Source organism: Podarcis raffonei, chromosome 11 (assembly GCF_027172205.1).
Source record: "Podarcis raffonei isolate rPodRaf1 chromosome 11, rPodRaf1.pri, whole genome shotgun sequence".
In the NCBI taxonomy this organism is placed as follows: Eukaryota; Metazoa; Chordata; class Lepidosauria; order Squamata; family Lacertidae; genus Podarcis; species Podarcis raffonei.
Window position 1 is genome coordinate 30,883,479 of NC_070612.1, and position 13,977 is coordinate 30,897,455.

The 13,977-nt window shown below is 42.6% G+C and overlaps 1 protein-coding gene across 1 annotated transcript in view; it reads right to left on the minus strand.

Moving 5' to 3' along the window:
• Positions 1-12,008, minus strand: part of MCCC2 (methylcrotonyl-CoA carboxylase subunit 2) — a 30,059-nt gene extending 18,051 nt beyond the window's left edge. The window contains exons 1-6 of the mRNA XM_053408144.1: positions 11,707-12,008; positions 4,667-4,733; positions 3,981-4,065; positions 2,110-2,211; positions 1,569-1,696; positions 399-511 (exon numbers count right to left, since the gene is read on the minus strand). Coding sequence (XP_053264119.1) covers positions 399-511; positions 1,569-1,696; positions 2,110-2,211; positions 3,981-4,065; positions 4,667-4,733; positions 11,707-11,847 — 636 coding nt within the window. The 5' untranslated portion in view covers positions 11,848-12,008. The remainder of the gene's footprint in view (positions 1-398; positions 512-1,568; positions 1,697-2,109; positions 2,212-3,980; positions 4,066-4,666; positions 4,734-11,706) is intronic.
• Positions 12,009-13,977: the final 1,969 nt, after the last annotated feature.

Sequence of the window (13,977 nt, forward strand, 5' to 3'; positions counted from 1 at the left end):
GATCAGATATGGTCAGAATAGTTTCTTTTAACAAGTTGTATAAAATAATTCTACCCACTGCTATGTGTTTTCAACAGCACATGAATAAAAGAAGAAGAAAAAATGTCCCTTTGAAATACAACAAAGAAAAAGCAAAGAGGTCTGGGTTTAACAAAACAAACCTGAGACAGTTTTCTTGTCAACTCCAAATACACACAAGAGACAAACACTAATGTGATAAACAGAGAAAAGAAATTCATGAGTGTCCTAAATAGCAAGGATGACTTTTAATTGACATTTTCCATTGTAACTGAAAATTATTTAGTACTCAATTCCATATGATGCATGTCACTGTCTATATAGTCCCCTTTACAATCCAGCTTAATTATATTCCTGCTTTTATTCTCAAATAAAGTTACCTGTGGAATTCTTTGTGAAGACATGCGTGCTTGGTTATAGAAAATTCTACCAAAATGATCACGATCGGGAAACACTTCTGCCTGGCGTGGTAAGTTTGCACCTCCAGAGTCAACTAAGTTAAAATAAAGATTGAACATTGATAAACAACATATTTATCTAAACATTACTGGAAACCATTATTCCCTGTGAGGAGGACAATGAGAAATCATAGATGTTTGAGGCAAGGAAAGGCATTTGCTTTCTTCCCCTGTTCAAAGTCCTTAATCAGCCACTGTCACTGCAAGCCAGAACCCTTATATGACAATTGCTTGGATGAAGGGTTGTCCTTGCCTCCAGTCTACAGCCCTTTATCTAAGCAAGTGCCACCGAAGGGAAGAACAGGGTGGGCTCCAGCACCTGAAAACGGAAAAACAGGCAGCTTTACTCTGGACAACAGTTGCTTAAAGCCTAGCCTTTTTGGATGCTTAGATGAAGCATTAGAGACGTACAGCCTGATTTGCAATTTGATATTTGTGCTCGATACTTTGCTCCACTGTACTGCTCTGAATTGTTTAAACAGTATGTAATGTGTACAAAAAGTTTACCGTTTCCAAGAAGGACGCACACACAAAGGCTTAATTTAAGCACCAAGTCTAAGCTTAGTTTGCACCCATTATAGATCATGGTACAAAAAACTGTGTGTGGTGTTCATGAAAGTTGTTAACTGCATCGGGCTCTCTTGTGAGAAAAGGTGGGATAAAAGAAAAATAAACAGACATACAACAGACAAACTACAGTTTAAAGCTACTAGTGTACATTTGTTTTCTGTCTTCAGCCTGCAGCTTCAGAAATTCATTCCCATCATCCATGGTGTTTGATGAACATAACTATGGTTGCCAAATCAGACATAATGCCAAACACTTGTTAGAGCAAACCTTGATTTCCAAACCCACTTCAAACCAGAGTTTCCTATTCAGATTTGCCAGCTGATGTTTTGTCAATTCTTACACCAAGCCAAACCATAACTGTGCTTCCTTAACCACATTTTGGTGAGTAAAAGAACTATGGCTCCACAGCCCAACCCCTAGAAGGGTAAAAAAAAATAATTGTCATTGACAGCCCTCTTAAAAATATAGCCTGCCTCCAACCTTAGCATATCAATTAATAATAGTGTTTGCAATAGAACTTACCTAAATATAGACAAGGGAGATTATTCTGCATTGCGATTTCTTGAGCACGCAGGTGCTTCTTTACAGTGATTGGATAGTATGTTCCACCTTTGACAGTTGCATCATTTGCAATAATCAAGCACTCCACTCTGAAACACAAATGATTTTCAGCAACTAAATCTTTCCCAGTTGAGCAAGAGAATTGCTGGCATTAATCCTAACAAGACTGAAATCCTCCAAACTTTCATCCAAATAAACACACTTAGGTATGCAATGCCAATCATATCTGATAAAAGGTTTCCATCAGTCCTGTATCATGACAGAGAGTGTTACACAAACATCTATTACACTTAAACTGAAGTTGACATTGCTGCATCTGATGTGCTGCTAATGAATCTTCAGAAACAGCTCTTAATACACACAGTAACACAGTAATTCTGGAAAATAAAAAGAACTATGAATTGTGATCTCTTGAGATTGTTTTCTGACATTTTGTTTTTTGCAAGCTGTCAGAAAGCCAGAGTTGCAACCCACAAAAAGCACAGATAGTAACAGTTCTCACCCTGACACCCGTCCAATGCCTGTAATGATGCCACCTGCTGGTACCTCTTCATCGCCATACAGCTGGTAACCTGCAAACTGGGAGAACTCCAGGAACGGAGACCTGGGAAAAGATTTTTTAGAAATCTCAGGCACATAAGTGATATGAAGCATTTTAGCTAGGTAACTTTTCAAGCTCATAGATTGGCTCCAAAAACATATTTTAATTACACGTATTACTTATTTGGAATTTTTATTCCACCTTTCCATTCTCACACAACATATAGTTTTATATTTTGCAAAATTTTGAGTTATCACAGAAAAGTGGTATCTGCTTATGATACCATGAATTGGGTCAGATAATTTTCATGGAAGCTGTTAGAGGAGCAAACAATTTGCCAGGTTAGGAAAAAAAACTGAAGCTGAGACATAAATTCTATAGCAATGGTAGGCAATGTGGTACCATGCAGATTTTACTGGACTACATATCCCATCAGCCCAAACCAACATAACCAATGGTCAAGGATGATGGGAGTTGTAGTCCAACAGTATCTGGAGGCACCAAACTGCCTACCCCTGCATATAAAAACTCATGCCAGAAATAAGTTCATTCTTTAAATTTTCACAGGGCTCCCTGAAAAACTGGCCATATTTTGTCATTATAATTTTTAGAAAATTAAAATAAGCATATTGTTAACAAGCCTGGTGTTAATAGGTAGGGAGTTCCAAAGTTTGAGTGCTGCCACATTAAGATAAATTTCTTACAACAGTAGAATGAGTATTATGTAGCACCTGTAACAGTGCCAGTTCTGCAGACTGAAGCTGTCAAGTGGGTATATATGGGGCAAGGCCACAAGTAAAGCTCCATCCTGGACCCAGGTGGCTATGGGCCATGTAAATTAATATAAGAACTCTGAACTGAGTCCAGTAGTGGATGAGAAGGCAGCACAAGGTTTTTGAGCACTGGAGTCATATCCTGGCAATTGTCTGCCAGCATCAATATTCTAAGCTGCAGCATTTTGCACTAGCTGGAACAGGCATAGGCAAACTCTGGCCCTCCAGATGTTTGGGACTACAATTCCCATCATCCCTAGCTAACAGGACCAGTGGTCAGGAATGATGGGAATTGTAGTCCCAAACATCTGGAGGGCCGGAGTTTGCCTATGCCTGAGCTGGATCCTCCAGACTGGGCTGAAGGGTAACTCCCTATAGAGCAGATTGCAGTAACTGAGTCTTGCAGTTACCAATGCGTGAATCACTGTGGCTAGATTATCCCTGCTCAAGGACAGATGTAGTGAACATACCAACAATAGCTGGTAAAAGGCACTCCTAGCCACTGAGGCCACTTGAGCCGCCGGAGACAAAGACGATTCCAGGAGCAACCCTGAACTCCAAGTACCTGTTCTTTCAGAGGAAGTGCAACCCCATCCAGAACAAACCAACAGCTATTCTTGCAGACACAGGAGCCACCAATGCACAGTGCCTCCATTTCCCCAGAGCTCAGGCTCAGTTTACTTGCTTTTAAATGTTGATAAATTCATATAATATTATTGTGCTATCTGCAGCAGGCATTGTAACCCTCCAACGGTGTGACTTTACCCCCGAAGGCACACTCTTCCATTGTCTCCCAAGACCGACAGATGCTAACAAGAACAACAATCATGATAGTACTGACTTCACAGCTGGTTACCAAGCACAGACATAATTTATAGACCCTGCTTAATGATGGCTACCAAAACAACGTAAGTACACAATATTTGTCTTTCCAAATGACTAAATACTAATATAATCTGAAATGGTTTACCATGACGTTAAAATCTTGGAAACAAAGCAATCTGCTAACTTAAACATCCTGTACATTAAAATATTAATAATGAAGAAAGAAGTACCCACCCAGGATCTATGAGTCTGTCAATTCTTTCTCTAGGTAACAATTTTCCTCTTGATGTGTGAAGCTTCCGTGCCTTCTCTCCACCACCTGTCATGCAAGATCTTTTATTATTCCTTGTGGATGGAGCTGAACAAATAGCTCACTCCCTTTAGCAATAATCAATACTATTTTATAATCAAAGACATTAATAAAAGATGCATTATTTTCATAAACTTCTGTTACTTGTATTTGTAATATATTACACCGATGCTAAACAACTGTTAAATGATACTATTTCTGTCTTTTTCTATTAAGTCCTAAAGCAATGACATTTTATCATGGTAAAGGTAAAGGGACCCCTGACCATTAGGTCCAGTCGTGGCCGACTCTGGGGTTGCGGCGCTCATCTTGCTTTATTGGCCGAGGGAGCCGGCGTACAGCTTCCGGGTAATGGCCAGCATGACTAAGCTGCTTCTGGCAAACCAGAGCAGTGCACGGAAATGCTGTTTACCTTCACGCTGGAGCAGTACCTATTTATCTCCTTGCACTTTGATGTGCTTTCGAACTCCTAGGTTGGCAGGAGCAAGGACAGAGCAACGGGAGCTCACCCCGTCACGGGGATTCGAACCGCCGACCTTCTGATACTGAACGCCAAATACAACCAGTTTCCAATTATACGATGCTCTAATAGGAGAAAAACAGGACATACCAAACCTGATTTTTTCAGATTGCTGTTGGAGTTCTGTTACTAATGCCTTCATCCGTTCATAGTTTTCCTGGTGGAGAATGTTTCAATAGGTTAACTTATGAAAATGTTTAACCAGAGACAATAAATCCCACCCCCTTTTCTTCACTATTGAACAATTATGTTTATAAACCACTTTTCTAAAACATGTTGTTAAAGCTAGTTAAAGGCTTATTAAATACATTTCAATTGATCCATTGTTTTAACCATATTTTCTTTTCTTTTTTTAAAAAAGATATTTATTGAGATTTTCCACCTTAATACATTAAAAAATCAAAAAAGAAAAAAGAAAAAAGTTAAAAACACATAAAGTTTACAATCCGCATTTTCAATAACATATTTCCCTGACTTCCCCACACCTCCCCTTATTATATTCCAATTCAAATTGTTAGTTCAACAAGTTCTTATCCCCAATTTTTGACCTTTTTATATTTAATTCATTTTAGAAAAACCAATTTTAACTTATAAACATCAATATTTGTACATCAGTGCTCATTCTTAAAACTTTTTTCTAAAGTCGACCCAAATTCCCTTCCACGAATTCCCCAATTTTCATACTAATAACAAAACAAAATTAAAAAAACAGATTATAATTGTACACCCTTTGGATTCCCAAACCCCACCCCCCCTTTCCCGGTTTCGATCCCCAACAAATGTCCATCAGTCTTAGTCTACTATCAGCCTGGAGACCTCACGTCCGAGGCTCTTAATTCTCTCTCAATTCCTCTCTGCCGGTTTTTTTGGTAGTCCTTAGTATTAAACACCAGATCTCGGAGAAGCTCTGTCCCAGTAGGGTCCATGTTTCTTCCAGCCAGACCTCCATACTTAAAAGTGGAGCCCGAATCTTGTTTCTTACTCCTTTTAAGTCCAAATGTTCCGAAAGCTCCAACTTCCACCTTAATCAAATTTGTAATCCATAGGTCTTCAGATCTCCACATAAGGAGATCTCTCAATTCTTCAATCTCCAATTCAGACCAGATTTTCATCATCCAGTACTTATTTTCCTTTGTAACCATCATGTCAGGCCTCTGGCTCTCCTTTGTCATCTGCAACATTACATCTCCTCCTTCCTTTTCCTCAGAAACAACATATATCTCTTTCTCCACACTCTCAAATCTCTCAAGTTTCTCTTCTTGTCCAGCTGCATGAACTTCCTGTGTCAAATCCTTATCAAATTCAATGAATTTGTTTACTGTTAAGTCCAGAGTTGCAACATTGGTAGCCAAAACATCAATTTGGCCTTGTAACTTTCCCAAGAGAAGAAAAACTCTGTCCAATTTAGCTTGAATTTTTCCTCCTTCAGCCGTTCTTGTAATGTCCCAAAACCCCCTCTAGAGGGATTTTGGTTACTTAATCTTCCTTCCAGTTCAAATCCAAAAATCAAGTTAGTTTGTATCAGTTCTTCCTTGTTTTCAACAAAATATAACCAAATTGTAACAAATATATTCAGCAGAGACAGCAGAAACAAAGTTCTCTTTTTCCTTCTTGACAGCTAATTTGACAGCTGTCAAACTCTTCTATATCTCCTCAACAGGCTCTCTCGCGGATCACTCCCGGGTCGGGGGGGTGGCACTTCAGCTCTCAAAATTAACTCTTATCCTCCAGTAAAATTACTTATACTGCCAAATCGTGAAATTAATGTCTTTTACCCAATAAAGAAGAAGTTCTCTCGACCTTAGTTAACTAGTCCTTGCTTTAAATTATTTACAAGACGGGGAGACGGACTTCCTGTTTGCGCCTTCCCCGATCGTGCCTAATTCAAAAAAAAATTTTCTTTGCAAATCCAATTTCCGTACTACTCACGGGTTGTTGCTTTTAAAGTCCAATTGTTCACAAGAAGAAGTCAGCGCTCTCCAACCATGGCATGCGGCTTCACTCCGCAGGAGAAGCAGTCGACTCTCAGCACCGCGCCGCTCGCCCTGTCCCCCGTTCCGAAGCCTTTAAAAAGGCTCCTTCGCGGGTCGGGGGGCGCAAATGGTGCCCGCCGAGTCACCAGGTTCACAGGCTTCAGCGCCTGTGATTTCTGAGGGTCCCCGCGTCACCGCAGCGGCAAGACCCAAATCCTGCGGAGCTGATTCCCTCCGGAGCTCGGAGGGAATCCGCCATTAGTCGATGGCGCTAACCCGTATTTTCTTTATACTTGTTTCTCTTTTGTGTATTTATCCCAGAGTTTCAGAAGTTCACACACACCAAATACCACTGTCGATTACTGTGCATTAAAGCCATCTTCAAAGGCTCTCCTCTGAGTAGCAACCAAAAAGAAAGTCTTCTCAGAGGGGGATTCACCTAGTGCCAAACCATTTTTTCAGTTGTCAGAAAACTACATTTTTATTCTCCCAGGCTTTCTAATTCATTTTTTAAGGAACATATGCTGTTATTTGTTTTATTTTATCCATAAATATTATCTACTTATTCTTTAACTACCTTGACAGCTTTGCTGGAAGAGCTGCTTGGTGGGGAGACCAAAATCAAGAGTCAGAGCATTTCCACCTGCTTTTTTCCACCACTACAACCATGGTGCCTTAAAAAGCTTGCCTGGAAGAGTTGCTGGCTGGAGAGGATTGAATATACATGGGGCTTGAAGGAGGAAAGATCTTTACTTCCCCATATCAGAGCTAGGGAAGTGAGAGAACATATCAAATGAGCGCTAGGAGAAAGACTGTCTCAAGTGAGAGGTGAGGCTACCAACAAAGGTGTGCAGGTTAAATATGGAGAAGATCCTGTTACCTTGTGGAACTGAGATCTAAGTTGGCCTTATATGCTGTTGTTATTCCCATGTTAGCCTTTATTTTCGCTCCCAACTAGGTTTAAGCTCTTGAGTTAGGCAATTTTATTTGTAGAGTTGCATTGATTTTTATTATGTACTTGTTTACTGACACCAGGGGATTTTTTGTATTGTTCATATGTTTCATTTTATTTGCCCATTTGATAAACTATGAGATGCTTTGGCCACAATATTGCAGGGGTGGGATACGAACAGACAGATGGTAATGATGATGAACAGAAAGAAAGAAAGAAAGAAAGAAAGAAAGAAAGAGAGAGAGAGAGAGAGAGAGAGAGGGCCAGGCTGACAAATGCAGTAGGATGTCCCAGACCAGCATGAATGACACAAAAAAGTACATGTGTTCCCCCACTTCTGTGTACCGAAAGAAACTCTCTGGGTCAAAGTCTAGGATAACTAGGACAATGATATCTATTTTGATAATATAAGTTCTGACTATTCTGCATTTTCCATGCAGCCAATTCAAGTTAACATGCCCTTTTGTACTAATAATAATGGCATTTTGTGGGCAACAAACAAAAGCTTGTAATGCCGGTTTAGTCACAAGAACAGCAGTGGAGGGAGGGGTGTTCAAGTGTATAAAATAAACCCTACATCCTGAACAATGACCATGGGTCAGTCTCTGCCTCAGTTATTCATACCTGTCAAGCCTTAAAAAGGAACTACTTATGCTCAAATTATATTTTACATTCCATCACTCTATTGATGTTAGAATATTCTTACAGAATGATAAACATGGGATGAATAAGAAACTTTTTATACTATTTATTTCCTCTGAAGCTACACGGCAGCAACCGTCTCCTTTTTCATAAGTTAGTTACAGTTTTATCCACTATAGTTTGGATTCAAAGATCTACTTTGGCCACAGTCAAGGACTTGTACATGCCCAGAGGGATTTCTGGTTCTTTCTCCCATTTGTAAAACAAAATGTCAGTTTTCTGCTCAGTTTTTTGAAGTCTCCCAAGTTTCAAATATGTCTTGCTATAGGGAATCAAAGGTTGCCGTTTGAGAATTGCCAATCCAAAGCTCCCTTAAGGAAGCCTCTGTCTTGCAAATTCCTTCCTCTCCTTGCATGTGCCAATTCCCTATTGTTATATCTGAATTGGCAAGCCATGGTATACTGTTATAACCAAAGCAGGAAACGACATGCTTCCTCTCCAAATGAGAACTGGAAGCCATGATCTGAAGGGCAAATGCAAACCAGTTTGTTGATGTGTAACAGAAAACTATGATGTGCCCAAAGCCAAAAGTCAGCAAAGGAATCAGGGTGCCTAAGTCCAAGCTTGATTCATGCAAGGGATAAGCCATGGTTTGGCATTGTATACAAACTGGATCTTTGTATTTAATGAATCATGTACAATGGGATCTGAAAAGAACTATGAACTTCATGTAGCCACAACAAAATGTAATGGAATCCATTATTATTTTCTCTTTAGTTTGACAATGAAAACTAAAGAAGCAGAATACTAAATGTATAATTATTAACACACAAGAAAAACAAATGGTGCATTACAGGAATCTGCTGCCAGTTCTGTCCCTGTGACCTCATCAATGAATTTAGATTCCTGAACTAACACATACGCTTTCTGTCTTACCAAACTACTTTTCCATCTATCCTGTCTTGAAAACTATCTTCCACCCTGCCTTGTTAAATCTTCAGAAATGAACAAACAATAAAGATCAAGAAGGGCAACTCATGATTGCCGCTGCACCGTTTCTGAGTTTGCACAGTATCTTGCCATATTACATTTGCTCAGAGTATGAGCACCTCATGGAAGGAACCTCACATGCTGGTGAAACAAAGTGTACATATTATGACCTTCATAAATAATAGCTACACCTGTTCAACAGCTAACAACATGGGCCATCTTGCTCCTTGAATGTTATACGAGATATACGCATGAATAGATGTTTATTAAGCATAACTGGATACATCTGGCTTGCCTTGGCCATTCACTTGAAACCTCCTTTTAAATAATTTTAAAAGAAAATCCAAAGCTAATCAAGACTCACAATGAGATCCTGCAGAGCACTAACAAGGAACTAATTACAAAGGAGCGAATGGAAGTCCCAAATGGACTTCCAGCAAGCCACACTGCCACAGCCACAAAACCTTCCATGCACTTCTCCTCTCTCTGTCAACTAGGTGCCAGATCCACTAGCTGCTAAACCCTACTATGTCGGACTACAGTTATTATTATTTATTTCATTTATGAATTACTTCACATGTGGCATCCTAAGCAATTTACAATACAATAGAAATATAGAGAGAGCAACAGCGTATACAAAACAGTTGAAACATTTGCATTTATAAAAGCAATTGGGGGGGGGGAATGTACAGCAATTTAAAACAACAATGCCACATATATAATATCCACTCAAATTCAACACAGATACCAGCTGAGATAAAAACCTGGCCTCCTGAAGGAAAAATGTCTTCAACATGCTCCAAAAGGCCAATAATTACCACCCTTGAAGGCAGTCAAGAAGCTGCGGTCAGTGCAAAATGTAGCCACAAGACTCTTACTTGGTTCAACACATCCAAGCCATATAATACCAATTTGGAAGACTTTTCATTGGCTGCCTATGGTGCTTGTTGGCATCCATCTGTCTTGAGAGACAATGGAGTGTGCCTTCGGGGGTGAAGTCAAACTGCTGCATTAGCAGCACCAAAGTGACCTCCCTGGGGCACAAGTCTGGGCAGTGCATATGGAAGCCCTGGGCTGCCCAGATGACAAGACTGCTCTCTCGGCCTCACTGATGTGGTCCAAAGGAAGGTAGAGCAATATATTGGGCACGAGCTTGGCTGTAGGAGTTGCCAGAAGGAAGCACACAAGGCACCATCCAACTGTCATAGGGACTGTACTCCAGATTTGTGCAGGGCTTTAGCCTTTTCTTCTCCGAAACATATCGACAACAGAGGTTTAGAATCAGTTTTTCTTCTCTCACGTTGACAAGACCCACCTGTCCCTGACTTCCCTCTACAGCACATGCAAAACCCGGCTTCTTAACCCTTGGAACCACTATTGGTCTTGTCTGCTCAATCCACCAGAGCCCGTCTTCGCATGCAGGCGAAACTCTAACTCACCGAAGGTTTGAGACCCAACAGCTACCCCCACTTGGTTTAGCCGGACAGCCAAAGCTGTGAGTGTATGGGGTGTTAGGCGAGGGGTAGTGCTTCTGGTGTAATGTGTCCACCTTTGGTCGCCACCCTGCATTCAGCTCTCACCTGTGGCTCCTAAAAGCTGTCAGCATGGAAGGTGCTTATGTTAGTGTAAAAAGCGGTAACAGATTGGGACCCAAGTTCCTGAAGGGAGTGCTTCTCCCTTAAATCAAACTATTTGATTTGATTGCTGGTGGGGTCAAGGGGATCAGAGCATGTGACACCCATTTTGTACTAGGAATGAAATTCTAGTTTCTCTGAAGCATCCTCTCGGGTTCGCAACATGACTGCTTTAGAACATATTTCCTTCTAAAAATGGGAGGCGGAGAGATTATGATGCTTAGTGCTGCTCTTTGGAGAAATAGATCAGCCACCTTATTGATAGCTCGTACAGTGGTACCTCAGGTTACATACGCTTCAGGTTACAGACTCTGCTAACCCAGAAATAGTGCTTCAAGTTAAGAACTTTGCTTCAGGATGAGAACAGAAATTGTGCTCCGGCGGCGCGGTGGCAGCAGGAGGCCCCATTAGCTAAAGTGGTGCTTCAGGTTAAGAACAGTTTCAGGTTAAGTACGGACCTCCGGAACGAATTAAGTACTCAACCCGAGGTACCACTGTAGTTGTAAGGATGAGCTTCTGCTCCACTACACGCTGCCTATCCCCCTGCCAAACTAGGCTAATGTGGCAAGAAGGCGTGGCAGCTGTTGCGCTGCCAGTGAGAGAAAATGCCAAGTGTGAAGCTATGGGATGAGACTTCTACACTGATTCGGACTACCTTTAGGACCTACACTCCGAATTGCTAGGCATGGTTCCCCATATTGGGAAGAAGGCTTCTAGCCACCAGAAAGGAACACAAGCCCCGTCTTTCCCTCCCTTTTTAAACTAAGACCGCGTCAGGTACGAGCAAGCGAAGGTGCGCAGAAAGGAAACCCACGCGAGCTCACCTGAGAGCCCTTCCGCGCGCGCGCGCGTGTGTAGACTACCTCAACCTTCTTTAAAATAAAAGGAAAAAACCAAAAGGAAGCGGGTCTCCTCCCCTCCTCCTCCTCCTCGGCCTACCTGATAAACCGGGGAGGCGACGTCGGGCTGAGAGCCCACCGTGGCCACCTTGTCCCCATGGTAAGCGCGGCGGAGGGCAGCCGCGGCCGCGCGCGGGCAGCGAAAGAGCGTGCAGACGCGGCATTTCAGGCCCGGTAACATCGCGGCGGCCGGGGGAGGAAGGGCGGGCGGCGGAGGAACAACTTCCCGGGCCTGGGACCAACCTCACGGCCACTCCCCCCGCGTCGCCCAATAGAGAGACGGAGCGAGGCCTAGGCGGCACGAGGCCTTCCCCTCGCCAGGCGCCGCCTGCTTCTTCCTGGTACCTCAGACCAATGGAAGAGGCAGGCGAAGGGAACAGGAGGGGATTGTGGAAACCGACAAGCCGGCCCTCTCTCGCCCTCGGTTCCAAATCCCTTCCCGTCTTCCTGAGGGGTGTCTTTTTCCCGTCCCTTTAAAAGAAGGCTACCTTCTTTTCGAGGCAACGTTCTTCTGACTTTTTAGCAGGTGTGCGAGTGGCAGAAGTTCACACCAGCTTTGTGGTGCTGCGTGGAGAATCATAGAATCATAGAATCATAGAGTTGGAAGAGACCACAAGGGCCATCGAGTCCAACACCCTGCCAAGCAGGAAACACCATCAGAGCACTCCTGACATATGGTTGTCAAGCCTCTGCTTAAAGACCTCCAAAGAAGGAGACTCCACCACACTCCTTGGCAGCAAATTCCACTGTCGAACAGCTCTTACTGTCAGGAAGTTCTTCCTAATGTTTAGGTGGAATCTTCTTTCTTGTAGTTTGGAACCATTGCTCCGTGTCCGCTTCTTTGGAGCAGCAGAAAACAACCTTTCTCCTTCCTCTATGTGACATCCTTTTATATATTTGAACATGGCTATCATATCACCCCTTAACCTCCTCTTCTCCAGGCTAAACATGCCCAGCTCCCTTAGCCGTTCCTCATAAGGCATCGTTTCCAGGCCTTTGACCATTTTGGTTGCCCTCCTCTGGACACGTTCCAGTTTGTCAGTGTCCTTCTTGAACTGTGGTGCCCAGAACTGGACACAGTACTCTAGGTGAGGTCTGACCAGAGCAGAATACAGTGGCACTATTACTTCCCTTGATCTAGATGCTATACTCCTATTGATGCAGCCCAGAATTGCATTGGCTTTTTTAGCTGCCGCGTCACACTGTTGGCTCATGTCAAGTTTGTGGTCAACCAAGACTCCTAGATCCTTTTCACATGTACTGCTCTCAAGCCAGGTGTCACCCATCTTGTATTTGTGCCTCTCATTTTTTTGCCCAAGTGCAATACTTTACATTTCTCCCTGTTAAAATTCATCTTGTTTGTTTTGGCCCAGTTCTCCAATCTGTCAAGGTCATTTTGAAGTGTGATCCTGTCCTCTGGGGTGTTAGCCACCCCTCCCAGTTTGGTGTCATCTGCAAATTTGATCAGGATGCCCTTGAGTCCATCATCCAAGTCGTTGATAAAGATGTTGAATAAGACCGGGCCCAAGACAGATCCCTGTGGCACCCCACTAGTCACTCTTCTCCAGGATGAAGAGGAACCATTGATGAGCACCCTTTGGGTTCAGTCAGTCAGCCAGTTACAAATCCACTGAGTGGTAGCATAGTCAAGACCGCATTTTACCAGCTTCTTTACAAGAATATCATGGGGCACCTTATCAAATGCCTTGCTGAAATCAAGATAGGCTACATCCACTGCGTTCCCTTCATCTACCAGGCTTGTAATTCTGTCAAAAAACGAGATCAGGTTAGTCTGACATGACTTATTTTTCAGAAATCCATGCTGACTATTGGTGATCACAGCATTCCTTTCTAGGTGCTCACAGACTGTTTGCTTAATGATCTGCTTCAGAATCTTCCCTGGTATTGATGTCAGACTGACTGGGCGGTAATTATTTGGGACCTCTCTTTTCCCCTTTTTGAAAATAGTTTTGCCCCTTAAGTGTTTCCCAAACTTGGGTCTCCAGCTGTTTCTGGACTACAATTGCCATCATCCCTGACCACTGCTAGCTAGGGATGGTGGGAGTTGTGGCCCCAAAACAACTGGAGACTCAAGTTTGGGGAACCCTGGTCTAGATAGTGGCGACCCCAGCCAGCACTCGCAGATAATGGGAGTTGTAGTCCAACACCTTCTGTAGGACCATTCTTAACCGATTCAATTGCACTGGTGCTCACAAGCAAGGGTAGTAAAGGTAAAAGGTTTCCCCTTGCTGTGTGGCTCCAGCAAGTTGTATTCAGAGGTAGACTACCTCTGGTTGTGGAGGTTTTGTAC